At 59.0% G+C, this 17,840-nt stretch overlaps 1 protein-coding gene across 3 annotated transcripts in view; it reads right to left on the reverse strand.

The window, feature by feature from the left end:
* Window positions 1–4,513: 4,513 nt before the first annotated feature.
* Window positions 4,514–17,840, reverse strand: part of PPP2R2C (protein phosphatase 2 regulatory subunit Bgamma) — a 138,169-nt gene continuing 124,842 nt past the window's right edge. For 2 of the 3 annotated variants that reach the window (XM_045528373.1, XM_045528374.1), the window contains exons 8-9: window positions 16,854–16,945; window positions 4,514–7,357 (exon numbers count right to left, since the gene is read on the reverse strand). In XM_045528373.1, the coding sequence (XP_045384329.1) occupies window positions 7,066–7,357; window positions 16,854–16,945 (384 nt within the window). In that variant the 3' untranslated portion in view covers window positions 4,514–7,065. Of the gene's footprint in view, window positions 7,358–8,233; window positions 8,279–16,853; window positions 16,946–17,840 lie in introns of those variants that run through there. The other variant, XM_045528375.1, reaches the window with a different exon arrangement.

Below are 17,840 nucleotides of genomic sequence, written 5' to 3' on the forward strand. Positions count from 1 at the left end.
TCAGAACAACACGTTCACACGCTGTTTCTGACTTTCCAGTTTGAGCGACTGACATCCATGGGTCCCACGGAAGAAAGACCTCCAGCTCCCAACAGCCCCCGCCCGCCCCCAGCCCGAGGCGAGTTCACACTCTGTCTCCTTAAACCAGCGCTCTTCCTTTGCGTTTGTGTCCCGTGCAAATGGCATTCCGCACAGGGCCACGCAGGGCACTAGGATTGCATTTTCTTTTCTTTCTAGTGAACTTTTTGTTCCAGTAAGTTTTTTGTTTGTCTAGTTTTATTTTTCTATACTGATCTCCTGGGCAACAGAATGAGACTCTGTCTCAAAAAAAAAGAAAAAAAAAAAGAGGGATGCATGCCAGTGGCATCCAAGCGCCCCACCTGACATCAAGGGGACTGCCAGACACGTGAGTGACGCCGTTCTAGAATACACAGCGTCAGCGAGCCTCCCAGCTAACTCACAGAATTGTAAGACATAGTAAACTTTTTCCAAGCCACCAAACTTAGGGGTGGTTTGTTACACAGCGAAAGCTAACTGACACAAGACCTTGACCTTGCATGTATCAAAGTATCTTATTTCCCCCTCACACATGGTTAATGGTTTGAAAGGGTATAGACTCTAGGTCACAATGATTTCTGCTCAGAACTGGGGAGCAGGCCTCCCTGGTTTCCTCACTTCCCCCGTAGCTGCTGGGAGTCTGATGGCATCCCGGGTCTCCTAGGCGACCTTTTCCAACGTCCTCATTGTCCCCAGGACTCTGATGTCCGTGGGGTGGCCTTGAACTGGGTATCCCACCTGCTGTGCTGGGTGCACAGTGTGCACACCCACCATGGTTTCTTCTAATCTGGATGTTTCGATTTTTCAGGCCCAGAACATTTTCCTCAGCAGTTTCCTCTGCTGTGGCCCCTCGAGCCCTCACGTTTGCACGCTGGGCCGCTGTGACAGCTCATCTGTGTTTCTTACCTATTTTCGCTGAGGTTCTCTTTGACTTTTTTTGTTCTACTTCCCGAGAAACTTCCTCAACTTTATCTTCCAATCTCTGCAGAAATCCTTGTGTCTGCAAGCACGCTTCTCATTCCCATGGTTTCTTTTTACTCTCTGAGGGCTCTCTTTTCTGTTTCCCGTGTTCTCTTATCTCTATGCAGATATTCATTAAAATACTTTTTAAAAACTTCCTTCCATTTTTGCCCTGCGTCTAAAGATTCCAGCTTCTTTTTCTCCTGTTATGCTTGTTTTTATCTTGGTCGTCCTCCAGCATCCAGGGTCCTTGCTACCTGCTCGTGTCTCAGTGCGAGCAGGGTGAGCTGCCGGAAGCTGGGTGTGACGGCAAGCGGCTGCTTGGCAAGTGACAGGCTTCCCAGTAGGACGCCTGCTCTGTCCATGTCCTGGAGGACCTCCAAGCGTCAGGGTCTCGGTCTTTTCTCTGGGACTGGTCAGTTTCCTAGTGAGGCAGCCTTTGATCGTCTACCTGGTGTGGACTGGCGGGTGTCACCTGCTCCCAGTGGCATCTGAGTCAGACTTTCAGACAATCACAGTCTGCTCCCGTCTTCACCCCCACTTCAGAGGCCGCAGTGCCTCCAGCTGCAGAGCCGCCCTGGGTTCCACGGTCACACGTTTCCGTTTGGATGCCGCCCTGCTGGCCTGGGCTCTGCTTCCTCAGCCTCTAAGCCCTTCCCACCCCCATCTCCTTCTGGCTTCCAAAGTCTCAAAGGCCACGGTCCACGTCCTGTTCTCTCTGCCTCCGTGGGTTTCTGTGTTTTATCCTGTTACTGACACTTCGGCAGGCTCTTGGGTGTGAGGGGCGTTCAGCCTACGATGTTCAACAGGGTTCTCCGGGCTCCTACACGGAACCCAATATTTAGTTCAAACAGGCTTCGCTCAGCTAGTGCTTCCCAAGGATGGAGCCAGTGCCGGGCCTGTGCTGGAGCCTGGGGACATGGCAGCGAGTGAACGATGGTCCCTGTGCTCCTGTCAGTGTCAGCACCAGGGGCCAGTGCTGTGTCGGGGAGGAGGGCTGAGGGTGGGAGGAGGGAGTCTGTTGGGGAAACAGGGTGTGCAAGTGGCTCGAGGCGGGCAAGCACATGCGCCGCAACACCCACCTGAACACGGCCTGCAGGGACCCGAGGCTGTGCAGGGACCCGAGGCTGGGCAGGTGGCCATGGAGTCAAGGTCATGGCGGGCTCTGGGGACAGGACGCCTGGGCTCAGATCCTGGCCCCAGCACTGACAGTCATGGCTCTGGGTGAGTCACTTTCCTCTTTGTGCCTCAGTTTCCTTATTGATAAACTGGGGGGACTCACAGTACCCTCTCAGAGGGTGACTGTGGGTGAAGGAGAGGATGCCCAGAGCTAGGCACAGTGCCTGGTGTGGGCCACGGCTCAGAAGCGTCCCCTGTTGATGCCAATAATAATGTGGTGCGTGGAGGGACAGGCAGGCAATCACCGAGGGGCCCCATGCCACAGCCCCGTAGGTGTCAGAGCCTCCGAACTCGCAGGGCCGGGAGAGGTGAGATCCCGACAGGCCCGGCGTGGGAACGCAGAGCCCGAGCACCGTCTCCTGCAGTTCTCCTGGGCACCTGGACCGCCCCCCCCCGCCGGGGCCTGCCGCAGCCACGGGCCTAGGGTCTGGCGCAGCAGGGGCCCGGCCACGTGTGGCCACCCCGACCCAGAGGCCTGCTCCCCACAGCCCCTCCGGCTCTGAGCTGCCTGCGCCCTGCCTGCCCCTTGGCCACCGTCCGGCTGCTGCTCCTCTGTCCCCTGGAAGCCCATGAAGTCTTGCTGGATGCTCCCCAGTAAAGAGCCCCACCTTGCCACCCTCAAGACAGGCAGGAGGTGTCCCCAGGGGTTCAGCCCCACCTGTGCTGACATCGACATGCCATGGGACCCAGGCGGGTGCTCGTCTGCAAGCGGGGCCGATTCCCCGCTAAGGGGTAGCCATGTGATCAGAATGCAGGTACTCAGGGACACTGGGTCCTAAGGCTGCCATGACAAATCACCACAGACTTAGTGACCTAAAAGAACACATATTTATTCCCTTAGAGCCTGTGGGCTGGAAGTCCCACATGGGTCCCATTGACTGGGACACACAAGGCGTCGGCAGCTGAGCTCCTTCTGGCGGCGCCGGGGGAACGTTCCTCGCTGTTTCCCGCTGCCAGAGGCAACTGGGTCCTCAGCTCTCGGCCTCCCCCTCCACCCGCAAAGCCAGCAGTGGCTGGTCGGGCCCCCGCATCCCCACAGCACATCTCTCTGACCCCTTCTCTGTCATTCCATCTCCCTCCAAATACAGCCAGGAATGGCTCTCCACGCTCAAGGACGCGTGTGACTAGATGGGGCCCACCTGGAGAGTCGGGGTGCTCTGTCTCCCCAGGTCTAGTCCACAGCCCCATCGCACACGCACACCCCAGAGCTGCTGCCGCTGGATTTAGGGGGGCTGAGGCCACGGTATCGCTCACCGTCCCAAGCATCTGCCATGTGCCTGGAGCTTTTGCATAAATTAAATTAACCTCTCTAGCCTCAGATTCTCCATACATCGAATGGGTATCATAATAGTACTACCCCGCGTCCTGCAGAGAGGACAACACGAAGCCTGGACCAGGTGGTGCTTTCCACGCACGTGCCGTGTCACCTCCGGCATGGCGGTGCTGTGGTCCAGTCAAGTGGCTTTCGTGACCTCGTTAGTCACTGTGACGCTGAGCCATCGGTCAGAAAGGTTAATCAAGTGTCCGAGGTCACGCAGCCAAGGAAGTGGCCTCCTCCTGCCCATGCTCCGTCCTGGGTGTGTGGTTGACGGAGGGCTCAAAGGGGCCCCTGCCAGCTGGCCTGCCAGCATAGTGCCTGCCGTCCTGCTGAGCCTGAGCCCAAACACCCCCTTGATAGCCAGAGGCAGGGCCTGCTCTTGGGAAGGTCCCGGAACAGCTGCGGGTGTGCAGAGCCCGTCTCCACGCCCTGTCCTTTCCCCTCGGCGGTGACGGCCAGGCGGGGCCTCTCTGGCGTCGGGAGAATCAGGGCCCCTGTGTCCCCTCCCAGACCTCCACTCCCTGGGACCCCAGGCACACATGGTGGTGCTGCCGGGCAGGGGCACTGGATTAGGTGTTAGCTGGCCCGAGCTGGAAACGCTCCGGTTCCACCCAGTCCTACCTGTGTGATCTTGAGCTATTTCTTTACCCTCTCTGAACCTCAGGTTCCTCATCGGGGCCGTACTCCCGTGGAGAGTGGGAGTGCTGATCACGGTGGACTCTGCACACGCTTCAAAGCAACACAGCTGCCGCCCACGCGTGCTGCATGTGCGTCTGCCACTCCCCACGCCCCCACCTGCGACGGGTGGGACCATCGGCTCCGCCTCTTCAGGGACCAGTTCAGAGCTCAGAAAGGCTGTGAGTTGCACCAGGAGCTACAGGCGGCAAAGCCTAGATGTGAGCCAAGCTTCTCAGTGACAAAGGCCGCGGGTCCCCATGCCGATGGCGCCACCTCCCTGCGGTGTGCCTCACTGAAAACAAACAGCATTCGGAGCCTCACTGTAGATGTAACATTTGTTATTTTATTGGAAAAAGCTGGTATTAACATATTTATAGTTTTATTCAACAGTTGAATAACTTGTGAGACACCAAAGAAAAAAGAATGCACCTAGGAGGTAGGGGTCCGGAACCGTCGCTCTGACAACTGCACCGCCACGGCGACAGCGTCATCCTGGGGCCAAGCTAACACAGAAACGAGAAAACCCCAGCACCTTCACAATGACTGTGTGAACGCCCGCACACGCGAGCAGTCCAGAAAGCTTAAGCGGAGTGCGGTGCAGAGCCTGTGACCTATGCTGGTTCTAGTCCTCCCTCCCTGCTACGCCTCTTCTCAACACGCGTTTCACTACCCACAACTTGCTTTGGACGCCATTATTTTCCAGGAGTCCAAAGTCCAAAGACATACTTTTCTTCAGAGAAGATCTCCTTTCTTTCTTTTCTTTTTTTTTCTTTTCCTTTTTTGGTTTGGTACTCAAAGTTTAAAACAGAAGTAAGGAACTAGGAACTCCTTTTGAAGACTGTGTGAGCTTTGTACTTTGAAGATGATAAATGTTAAATCTACAAGTTGACACTAACGTCTACCTGCAAATGCCAGTTTCCTCTCTTAACAAATTTGACTCAGAAAGGGAGATGACAGTGCCAAAATATCCAAGAAATTGTGTAAGGCCCTCAGAGCTGGATTTTGGCTTCAACAGATTTCTATACAATTTACCACATTCTTGAACCTCTTTACAAGGGGGAAAAAAGTGATCCAATCCTTTGATTGTTAAATTTAGTTTAGAATAGATATATACATATAATACTGTCCAGGTCACCTGGATTTTACAGTGATATATAAACATTCTTCATTCATGTTGATTAAAAAAAAATGGATCCAATTCCCTGCGTGAGTGCTGTATGGCCAGAAGTGAGTGCACATGCATTTGTGCTTTTACACACACAGAGTATACCGTAATCCACTGAGAAAATTCTCAGTTGTGTCTATTTCCTGGGTTTTGTTTCGTCTTGTAAAAAAAAAAATAAAATAAAGTAAGCTGGATTCAGCCGGGCCTCTGCACTCTGCTTTCCGAATCTAAATGCCAAGCCAGGTGGTTCTGCTGCGATTCCATGAGCAAGGACGACACGGGGTGGGTGGCCTGGTCTCACCAGGACCGGAGGATCTACTGTGCAAACACCACATTTTCTGTGGCCCTCGGTGACACAGGGGAAGAGCTCCCACACGACAGCATCCTCTGGGACTACGTGGTCCTTAAAGAAAACGTATCCTAAAATCATCCTAACATGCAGTTTCCTCTCAGAGGCAGTTCAGTGCATTTGAGGAAGGAGCACCAGGCGCAGACGCGAGGTGGCACCGCAGTCCCAGAGAGGGCCAAGCTCCTGACATCACCAAGCTGAGATAGGAGCCACCTGTGGGTCTTCTCCATCTTCCCGTTCTCCCAGGACCCTTGCACTTCACAAGACAAAGAAGCGTTTCCCTTTCAGAACCCTCCATTATGATGTTGCTTTAATACGAGCCACCACCGTGCTGGATTGGGAAGAGCCTTGTGCGAGGACTCCACCGAGTGGCTGGTGCCCGCCCACCAACTTGTCTGTCCGCTCACAGCCTCGGTTTCCGCACGTGGACGGGGATAAGAAGCGTTCACCTCTCACCCTGGTGCTGGCCCGGAGCCCGGCAGGAGCCAGCAGTCGTGTGCATGGAGATGAGGGGACGCCCACCGCACGGCCGTGAGAGGGCTTCGCAGAGGGCGTGGACGGGAGGCAGGGTCGGCCCCGGAAGGTGCCCGCCGGTGAATGCTGAGGACGGCGGGAGAGCTCCCGCCGAGGGCGTCGGGGATGGAGTGGCCCGCTCTGGGCTGAGCACCGCCCGGCACCTGGCAGAGGCTCAGCGAACAGTGGGGAGACCAGGTGAGGACCACAGCCACGCTGGCCGAGCCCCTCCCTACCCCTTCCTCTCAGGAAACCGTAGCGGACCTGGGCCCTGGGACACTGAAGGACATTCAGAAACCTAAGCGAGAAGCCTCAGCGTGAATTCACCATCCAGAAAACAAAGGCGACAAAATCCGCTCTGAGACAGGGCAGATAGCTCCATTTATCATCCACGGAACCCCTGGCTGGCTGAGCGTCCTTATCCGTCCCCGGAGCCCTGCTCCGGGCCAGCGAGGCGTGTCGGGGAAGCAACCGGAGCAGGTCCACACCCGCCCCCCAAAGCCCGCCGCCCAAGGACCCGCTGGAGTGAAAAATTAACCTGGACGTGTAAAAATTCCATTAATGTGGGAAAGACCGCAGACGGGCTCGGAGGGCACGTGAATGAAGGGACCCTGAACTGTAAGACTTGACAGTCCATTTTATGGTTTGTGGCCGTGGACCCTTCCTTTCCTTTGTGTTAAACAATCACTGCCAAAGGCAATGCTGGCCCGGAGAAGCTGGCCAGGGCCCGGCCTAAGCTTCCCAGTCCACACTCCGCCACCTCTGCCACCGTCCGTACTGCCACTCGGATTTTCTTCCCCTCCTCGTGCTGTGGTTGTGGAGGTCGCGTCGGGGACAAGTGCACACCTAGTGCATGTCGGAGTTCACCTTGTCCTGGAAGATGTACAGGTTGTTGGTGGCCGCGATGGCGATGATGTTCTCGGTCGGGTGCCAGGCCGTGTGCAGGATCTTCTTGGTGAAGTCCAAGCTGTCCACGCTGATGTCATCGCGCCGGCGCTTGCCACCCACACACACGCGCCGCGGCTTGAGCACGGCCCGGGGCTTGCTGCTCTCCCGAGAGGCCTCCAGGGTCACGTCCCGCTTGGTGTTGCGGTCGAACATGCGGAAGAAGTTGTTGTAGGCTCCCGTCATGATGACGCTGGCGGGAGAAGGAGAGGCATCAGGCGGGAGGCCCAGGAAACAGAGACACCTGTCTCTTCTCAAAAAACAACCCCAGAGCCCGCAGGACCGTCGCTCCCTGGAAAGGGAGCCCACACCTGCCTCGGGTGCCCCTTTCTCTCAGTCTCTTGTGCCCCTCACATTCCAGCTGCCACCACCACACAGATTTGGGGACAGGAGCTAAGACCCGAACATGAGAAGAAGAGCCCTTGTACTTCCCTGTTAGGCCAGGAGAGAGAGCCTAGGCTTTCAGAGAGACTGCGCACCACAGGGAGCAGTGAGCGCAGAAGTCCCCGGGACAGAAGCTCCGCGGCTGGCACAGGGCAGGCCTCGGAGTCATCAGGACCCATCCTTCCCGGGAACCCCGGACTCGCCTGTCCCCGGAGCAGGTGAGTGAACGAGTGAGCGCGCATCGCCGTGGGAGATGGAAACGCCACTCGTGCGCAGGTGTGCACAGACCTCCCGTCCCACTGAGAATTTCCCTCTTGTCCACTCCCTGTCCCGCCTCGCACCTCCTCGCCAAGGAGAAGGGGTGAGTGAATGCACGCGGCAAGGGCGAGAGAGGGCGTGCCGCCACGTGGGCCTGCGCCCAGAGCAAGGGTCTTGGGGCGTGACCCTGTGAGGCTCTGAGCAGCTGTGGGGCGCAAGGCAACTGGGGGGCTGAGGAAGAGGCGTCCAGAAGGCGAAAATGAGGGCGAAGAAGTGGTTCTGTTTCAGGTCCTTCACGGAGGTCCCCGGAAAATAGAAATCCTTTTTTTCCTTTTGGAGCCGAGCTGTGCTTCTTGAGGTGGACACTGCTCGAGACAGGACCACGTGGATCCCTGGGTTTACAAGGGTTACGCACAGATGAGGGTCACTGCTGACAAGGCTTCAGCGTCACCCAAGCTACACAGGAGCCACACTGCGCAGAGGAGGAGAAGGGGAAAGCAGGCTGTGGCCACCTGGACGGGACAGGAGAGGGCATCTTAGGCATCTGGGGCCTGCAGGGGTCAGATGCGCCAGGACTGGCTCAGGGGACCCTGCAGGATGCCCTGTCACAGGCTGAAGGGGACACATCCCCTTGTAACAATGTTTCCTTTTAAAATTGATACATAATACTTGTATGTATTCATGGGGCACATGTGATATTTTGACACATGGCGTACAATGTGTAACATCAAAACAGGGTATGTGGGACATCCCTCACCCCAAACATTTATCATTTCTTTGTGTTGGGAACATTTCAGCTCTCTTCTAGCCATTTTGAAATATATAATAAATTATAGTTAACTACAGCCCCTACCGTGCCATGGGGCACGGAGCTTACTGCTCCTCTAGCTGTATGTTTGTGTCATTAGCCAACGTTTCCTCCCTGTGGGAGAAGGGACGTCAGCAGAGCATGGTACCCGAGGCCCCGCCTGTGACTTCTCTCAGGGGCAGTCGGCCTCCCAGGCACGTGAGGATGGGCAGGTTGCTGAGAAGGTGCCACCTCATCTTGCCTGTGGACCAGTTCTTCCTGTCCCTCCCCTCTGGATGGTGACGTGGTGGCAGAAAGGCACTTCTGCTGCCTGGCTCATGGAACTGCTCGGGAAGGGTCGTCTCCCTGGCAGAGGACAGAGGGTGGGGTGATGGCTAACTACCTCCTAAGGCTGAAGGAGCGGCACCGTGAAAAGAAAGGGACCCTACCCCCCTCTCCCTGCTTCCTGGCAAGTCTGTACTCGGAGTTCTGGCCTGCTCACTCCTTACGGAAAGAACCTTCTCCTCAGTTTGGGGACTGGCAAGTTTTGGCCAAGAGTCCCTTGAGGTGACTTGAGGGTTTCGGCTTGGCCCGGAGTGGCTCCGGTGCTTCCTGCCCACCCCGCGTGGTTCCTGGAGCCCACGGTCTGCAGCGCTGGCCCCTCTGAGGGCAGGGACGGGGGTGCCAGCAGGCAGACAGCCTCCATCGGGGCTCTCCTGCGGCGTGTGGGGCACCTAGGCGACTGGGTGAGGGGGTCAATCAGCGCCCGCATGGCAGGGAGTGCACACCAGGGGCGGGTTGGAGAAGAGCACCATGAAAAGGCTACTTAGAAATGTTCTGGAAGGTTCTAAGGGAACCATAAGGGAAAGTGCAATGCCCTGGGGCTGGTAAGTTTGGGGATTCTGTCACCTGCCAACCCCAGGCCTAAGGGGTGAGGGGAGGGAGGCGTCACCGGAGAGAAACAGAGACAGAGGGAGACATGGGGACAAAGACAGAGATGGAGAGAGACTGAGGGGCAGAGAGAGGCGGGAGGGAGAGTGGGGAGACATCTGTGTGAAGAGGCCACCGTCAGGAGCTGTCACCAAAGGCCACAGCCGGCCTCTCTCTGCCCACCCCAGCTCCAGCTCCTTGGTGGCCCCCACTGGATGGCCCAGTCAGAGGCTGCGGGGACACAAGGCCAAGGACAGCCCTCGGGGGAGGATCTACAGGGACGGGAGACGCTGCACACTGCGGCGGCCCACGCAGGGCTCACCAAGCCCCCGCAGGGGCCGGTCCAATAGTTCTGTCTTCCTGAGAGATTCGTCTCATCCCTGGAGGTGAAGAGGGGTGGGTGGAGAATTCAAATGTACTCTCTGGCTCTGTTCTTTTCTGTTCTAAAATTCCACCTCTAAAACCTTAATTCCTGTGAACAGACCTGTTTGCTGCAGAGACAGTTAAAGGACATGCGGGGAGGTCCCCTGCGGCCGAGCCTGGCCTGACGAGGGGTGACGGGAGAGCGCCCTCCTCCGTCCTTTCCTGCCTCCCACTCGGCCCTGTGGAGCCCCCTCCTGTCCTCGGACGTTGGCTCATCCTTGGCAGGCTGGGGTTGGGTCTAATGCCACCTACGTTATGACCTGGGGACTTCACTACAATGTGACCACCCAGCACAGGAGCAGGAATGGGCTGAGCCCACAAATGGCCCAGAACCAGCGATCTGGCATCTTGAAGTCATTGTCCCAGGGAGGACCCAGGGACGAGCCCAAATCCAGTCTCACAGGTGCGCCCCCCAAGGCTGGTGTGCACCCAGCGGCTGCCACCTGGGCTCATGTGACTCTTGGCCAGGTCAAGCATCCTATACTTTTATCGGCAGCTCGGGACCAAGGCCAGGCCTCAAAAAGGAAGGAGCCCGCGGCAAACATGGAAGCGCGACAGCCGTTCTCCTGGGAGACGACCCGCCCCAGGGCGCCGCAGCCTGTGCAGAGCCCGCTCGGACCGACCGAGGGCACCATCCTGGCAGCTCCTGGTGCGCTCGCCCCGCACGAGGCTCAGAGAGAGGAAAGAGCTGCGGGCTGGTGCCGCTGCTGCCGCCCCGGCCACCCCGTGTCCCACAGCGTCCCCAGGCTGGGCAAGGTGGAGCCGGGGGGCAGGGGCTGCATCCACAGGGCTCCTCAGGTTGGCCCGGCAATCTGGACCAGACACTGGACATTGTGTGGCCCAGCGCTGTGCGTGTTCACATGGACATGGCATGCCTGGAGCGGGGCGGGCAGGGCAGGAAGCCGAGGCTTGGAGGGTGAAAAAACGTGCCCCTGGTCAGGCCTCCCTGGTCCTGTCCCCAGGGTAACGGGAGGCATGACCCAGGGAGGAAGGGTCCATGGACACAGACCCAGGAAGGTGCGGGCCGGAGAGAGGGAGCAGGCGGGCAGCAGCAGACACGTGGGGGGCCGTAGGCCAGGCATCTCCCCGAGGTGAGTGAGGAGAGAGGAGGGGAGGCCGGGGAGGGGCACAGGTGCACAGGGCTCTTGGGGTTCAGTGGGTGAGGTGCACAGGAGAGGCCGAAGGGGGTGCATGAGCAAGGACAGAGAATGAGAGAGGCAGAGAGATGGGGAGAGGCAGAGACAGAGAGGGAAGAGGATGAGAGGGAGCAGGGAGAGACAGATGGAGAGAGAGCCGAGAGAGGGGGAGGGCAGTGTGCAGGGGGGCTGCAGGGAAGGCTGGACCACCAGCTGCCTGGGGATGGGCACACGGCAGGGCCTCCGGCCTTAGGGCGTCCCCTCCCACCCCGGTGCCTCGCTTGCACCCTGGGGTCCTGAAGACACGAGAGGAAGGTGAGAGGGTGGTGCAGGGGGGCCAGGCTGGGGGCTCACAGCTCGAAGGAGGGGTGTTACCAGTGTCCCCAGTCTGCAGACGGGTGCAGGTGGGGCTGACTTCCCACGATCCCACAGCCTGTGGGCGGGGAGCCGAGGCAGAAAGCCCCGGAAACCTGCCTCTGCCTTCCCAGGGTGCAAGCGCCTTCCTCCCTGGCCACGTCCTGACCATTTGGAAGGACCCTAAGCGGCATCACTTGCTTCCTGGGACAGGGTTCCTGTTTCCTCTATGGCTCGAGGCCCTCGTGGGCTATGGTGTGGGGTGCAGAGTGCAGCGAGCTCCACCCCGAGGTGTGCACGGTCCTCCCTCTGTCCAGCCCTTCCCTGCACCCTCTCTGTCCACACTGCCACCATCTCGAGAACCTGCTCACTGGCCTCCCTACTCTGACCCCCTCAGCCTTGTGTTCCCTACATTGGATTCTCCACAACACCCCCCCGGGGAGGCCAGGAGGACTTAGCCACCCTGTAACTTTGCCTCTGCCTCAACATGAAGCTATGGCCACATCACTCATTTTTCCTCACTTCAGAGCCTTCCGCATGCTGTTCCCTCTATCTGAATGCCCTTCCACCCTCTGGGCAAATTCTTCCAGGAGGTGTCCCCAAGCTCCTCCCTGGATGGCCCCACCCACTCCCCTCCTCCCAGGGCTGCCCTCTGTGCCAGCTCCCTTTGCCCAGCCTCACAGGACTGCACCCCACAAATAGAAGTCCTCCTGGGCAGGCGCCAGGTCCCATCTCTGCTGAGGGATGCTGGGACCTAAATCTGCAGACCCCAGGCAGCTGACGGCCCAGGGGCCACCAGCTGGGATGAGCTCAGGCCTGCTGACCCCAGCACAACCCCATCAGGCCAGCCCCGCTCGGCAGCTTACCCGCCGGGGACCCGTCTGGAGGCTGCCAGATGCCCCTGGCTCAACAGGCATCCACTGGGCTCAGGCTCTGTCCAGGGTGGTGGGGGGTGGGGGACACCTGCCAGGATCCCACGGGAAATCGTGCAGGGGTGGTAATGCTGCTGGGGCCAGAGGCTTGCAGCCCCGTTTTGTCAGAAGGTGAATCCTGCATCTGTGGAGGGCCAGGCCTGGGAGGTGTGCTGGAATTTCGCAAATGCACGAGGCAGCAGCAAGGCGGACAGCCCCACTCCCTCCTACACCCAGCAAAGGGGGAAGGCGTCCCCCTCCTTTGCTCTTTAGGGAACAGTTCACAAAACAAAGCCCAGTGCTGGCTCCTCTGCTCCATTTAGTGGGAAAAGAGTGAGGTAATCAAAGCCGTTGCAAACCCACAGTTACTCATCCTCCGGGCGTTCAGGTGCGGACTCAGCTGACAGGCACCTGCTGTCATCATGCAACACCACATCCCAGCACCTTGCAACCCCACGCCAGGAAAAGATGGCTTATTCCTCACATTCATAAATGTTGTCTTAAATTCCAGAAGGTCCCCTTAACAGGGAAAAGGGCAGCCCTGCCACAGCGTGCATCTAGGCAGGCTGCTTCACCTCTCCTAGCCTCGCTTTACCCATCTGCATGTGGGGATCACAATGCTGGCTGCTTGTGTCCCCAGTCCTCTTTCCTTTGGGGAAAGCCTCCTGCCCCATCCCTGTGGACTGTCAATCACAGTGCTCTACCCAACCCTTGGCCTGGCCAACTGTGCATGTGATAGTAATGACTGTGCTGATTGGCCCAAAATGTGAGCATGTGACCCAAACAGAGCCAATCAGATCCTTCCATGAGAGTTTTATGTAGACTTGAGGGAGGGGCTGGGGGCTGTGAGGATAATGGACAGTGGACCCCTCTGGGGCCGTCATCCCAGCATGGAGGGGGATGCTGTCCACAGTGGGTGAGGATAGGCCAGTATATAAGGAAAAGCAGGGAGGACTGAAGATGGGAAAGGAGAGAGAGAAGGAGATGGCCCCAGAGGGACAGTGTGAGTCCTTGGCAGAGCCTTGCCTGGGACTTCTCGGCACAAGCTTAGGCTTGTTCCCCTGCTGCAACTGAAGATGCTCAGTTGGCACAAATCCCTCCCACCCAGGAGAACAGATCGAGGGGAGCTTCAGGGAGGAGGGGCCATTGGAGCTGGTATTAGAGGGTCAAGTGGGTAACCAGGGAGGGGCAAAGGCACTGGAGCACCTACTGCAAGTGTGGACCAAGACCTTGCCAAGGGCTTCACACATACTCTCCTCCTCAAAACAGCCACGAAGGACACAGTTGATCAGAACCACTTTCCAGGTGAGCAGACAGCGAGGCCCAGAGACTTACTGGAGCACACAGTGGGGAGATGGTAGAATGTGGGCCAGAAATTGAGGGGCCTGGCACAGAGCTGCTGTCCTTCCTTCCCACCAGGCTGCCACATTGGCCTTGCTGGAGTCGGGTAGGGGCCACACCCAGGGCTTTCAGTCATGCTGCTGGGACAGTTTTGGCACTTCCCTGGCAGCCCAGCTATAAAGTGGGGACACTGTCAATGGGGACGTCTATATGAGAGGCAACTGGGAGCCAGTCAGGGTTCAGAAGGTATGCTTTGTCTGCAAGGACGTGGGGTCCTGGGGGCAACGCTTGCTTCTGCCCTTAGCCTCTGAGCTCCTGGAAGGCAGAGCCCAGCATCTGTTCATCCTGGGACCCCCGTCCACAGGGTACGCTGGGCTCAGAATGAAGTAGAAGGTGGTGGCACACCTCTACGCCTTCCAGAAATGTCAACAACCACTGACTGGACACTCTGAGGCCCTGAGAGAGGTCATCCCGCACTGTGGGGGAGGCAAACAAGGACAGAGGCAAGGAGAAAACATGATAAATGCCAAGACACGGGAGGAAAGCCCAGGAGCCTGGGGCGAGGCAGAGAGGACCCTGAAGGCTTCCTGGAGAAGGTGACAACAGAGCGAGTCAGGTGGAGTGTGCCCCAGGGCAGTGTGCTGGGGGCAGAACAGAGCCTGGGGGGCACGAGGACTGGGGGTGGCTGGGGTGTAAAGTGCACTCGGGGAGTGGCCAGTGAAAGGCAGGACAGGGCGGTGGCTTCTCCTGGCGCTGGGAACAGGCATTGCCTGGCCACAGGCACCCCCTGGTGGCAGCCTGAAGGAAGGACAGGAAGTGGGTCTCAACCAACAGGGAGCTGACCCCCCAAACCCACACAGTAGCTGGGTTGGAATCACCTAGTCACAGCGTAAGCCCCTCTCCTGCAACTCTAACAACCACCCCCTCTGGAAACCTACTGCCGCTGTTCACCGGCCCCCACATGTCAGGAGTATCGGGGAGCCTCGGCCTGGGGCATCCACCCGGGGAGAGCGCCCGTGTCCAGGAGGACCCAGCCGTGTCACCCAGTCTCAGGTTGGGCTCTGTCCTGGTTTTCTAAATGCCCTTCAGCGGCCCCCTGTGGCTACCATGTCTGCCCCTCTGGCTGAGCACGGCTCTGCTCGGAGACCCCACGGGGCTGGGGAACCCCCAGGATGTCGGCAACTCTAGGGAATCCGGCCCTGGACAGAACGGCTTGGCCCCACCTGGAGCCAGCCCTGCTCCCGGGGCGGCTGCCTCCTGGTCCTGTCCCTCCCGTGTCTGTCCCCTCCCCCCACCAGGCTACCCTGACGGTCCCAGTGCGCTGCTCAAAGCCACAGGATCACAGCATGGAAGCTTCCACATGACCACAGCAGCACTGGCCACCCTCAGAAGTTCCGGAGAGCCCAGGCCTGTCATGTGACTGATGCCGTCCACGTGATGGACACACCCCCCTGCCTGACACCTGAGTCAGGGCTGTGGCCCTCACTCCACCCTCCTTGAGCACCGCCCTGGACTGACTTCGGGGAGGGAGGCAACGCCACGCCGGCCCCTCTGACGGAAACGTGGTGGGTGATTTTCTGATTCAGCAGCCAGTGTGGTCTTTGTCCCTTCATTGCCTTTTCCCCTGCAGACCCCCTGCTGCATTCGGGCAGCTGGACCGGAGTGTCCGGGCCTCAAGCAGGCAGCAGCAGGAGGCCCCGAGAGCCCCTCAGCTGCAGAGTTAGCGCGGAGGAGCCTTTTCCTTCAGGGCCTTATGCCCTGCAGGACCCTGAGCGACAGCTGGCGTGGCTTGGAAGGAGTGGACAGAGGAGGGGTTTCCCACGTCAGGCTAGAGGAAGAGTCCCCGGGCCGTGGGGAGGAGAGACACGAGGTGAGGACCCCAAGGGCCCTGCCACGGCCCTCTCTTTCCGCGCCTGCCCTGGCAAGAGCCCAGGCAGGGGGACCCAGGAACACACACCAGGTGCTGAGGGCCGTGTCCCAGGCTGGTGGGGCTGTGAGAGCCGCTGGACCTGTGGGTCACAGCCAGCCCTGCAAGGTGCAGGAGCTGTGAGGTGACCCGAGCCCTAGTGGCCTGAGAAGGGCCATCGCCAGAAAGAAGCAGCCACAGCCGCCGTGATTGCAGGAAGAGGTGCAGGTGGACCAATGTCTGAGGTCCAGGTTGTCTCAGGGCAAACAGGTGGGGACAGACGACAGTGACCAAGGGACAAACCCTTTCCTCCATGGAGACCGAGGTGCTGGGGTGCAGCCCTCACCTCTGACAAGCTGCGGGAGGGCACATCGCTGGGGACCCTGAACTATGTTCCCACTGCCACCCACAGAACGTGCTGTCTAGTTACAGATGAGGAAAGTTCCATTTCCTGCACCTTGAACTATAGTGTGGACAGTTGGTGCACCCCAATCCACCACACCTGCTAAAGGGGTGCACTCCACTCCACCACACCTGCTAAAGGGGTGCACCCCACTCCACCGCACCTGCTCCAGGGGTGCGCCCCACTCCACCGCACCTGCTACAGGGGTGCGCCCCACTCCACCGCACCTGCTACAGGGGGTGCACCCCACTCCACCGCACCTGCTACAGGGGTGCACCCCACTCCACCGCACCTGCTACAGGGGTGCACCCCACTCCACCGCACCTCCTACAGGGGTGCACCCCACTCCACCGCACCTGCTCCAGGGGTGTGCCCCACTCCACCGCACCTGCTACAGGGGGTGCACCACACTCCACCGCACCTGCTCCAGGGGTGCGCCCCACTCCACCACACCTGCTACGGGGGTGCGCCCCACTCCACCGCGCCTGCTACAGGGGTGCACCCCACTCCACCGCACCTGCTACGGGGGTGCGCCCCACTCCACCGCGCCTGCTACAGGGGTGCACCCCACTCCACCGCACCTGCTACGGGGGTGCACCCCACTCCACCGCACCTGCTATGGGGGTGCACCCCACTCCACCGCACCTGCTACGGGGGTGCACCCCACTCCACCGCACCTGCTATGGGGGTGCACCCCACTCCACTGCACCTGCTACAGGGGTGCACCACATTGCACCTCCTTGATCCATCAAGGCTTGTTAACCGGTGATGCACCTTGCCCAGGTCACCAGCGGAGGCTCCTACGGGGCAGAAAGTCCCTACTGTGAGGAGGGCGGGGCCGATTCTTGGGGGTTACCTGTCACTCCCGTTCCAGGCGCATTCGAACTTGTCGAAAATGCAGTCGTTCTCATACAGGGAACAGAGCTTGCTCCGAAGGTAGTCGTGGACCTGGTGAACGAAGGGGATGACGTGAGTCCCTGACTGCCCTGGCCCCTCCAACGAGAAGGGTCTGGAAGAGCAGCAAGGGTCTGGATGGCACCAACATGGCCCTGCTCGCCCGGAGGGGCCCACGGCACACGGCCGACCTCTCAGCTGTAGCCAGAGAGGGGACAGCACCTGCTACAGAAGGAGGCAGAGTTCACCGTGACAAAGGGAACACTCACAGCACAGGGGCCAGGACCTCCTGGGGTCCCCATCCTGGCTCCACCCCTCCCCAGCTGTGTGATCTTGCACGAGTGACTCCACCTCTCTAAGCCTCTGTTTCCTTTGAAGCACTGACTGCAAACCTGGGCCTGAGTGAGGGACAGTGCTTGGCGTGGGTCATGCCCTTGAGGGTAGCAACTGTCGTGAGCCATGAACACAAGGGCAGCCCTCATCGAGAAATGGGGACATTGCAAAAGAGGGGACTCGCCACCTGACCACAACGTGAGACACCGAGGCTCAGAGGGGTTTAGTGACTGTCCCAAGGTCACACAGCTTATCAGTGGTTGACCAAGACCCTTCCCCAGGATCGCCTGGCACCACATGAGAGATGGGGACGCCCCAGGATCTGCGTCCCCCTGGCTGCAGCCCGATCCTACAAGCTCTGTACCCAGAGGGCCTCATGCGCCATCTCTGCTGGGGCTGCGGCTGCCAGGACCCGTGGGCACAGGCCCTGCCCTCTGCGTCACAATAAGCCTGGTTCCCACTCCCGGCGTCGGAACCTGGGAGGGAGAGAGGCCAATGAACGCAGAGAATGTGAGGGCCCTACGATGGTTAATTTCATGTGTCAACTTGGCTGGGCCACGGTACCCAGATAATTGGTCAAACCCTATTCTAGATGTTTCTGTGAAGGTATTTTTTA

This window comes from Lemur catta, chromosome 17, assembly GCF_020740605.2.
Source record: "Lemur catta isolate mLemCat1 chromosome 17, mLemCat1.pri, whole genome shotgun sequence".
NCBI lineage: Eukaryota > Metazoa > Chordata > Mammalia > Primates > Lemuridae > Lemur > Lemur catta.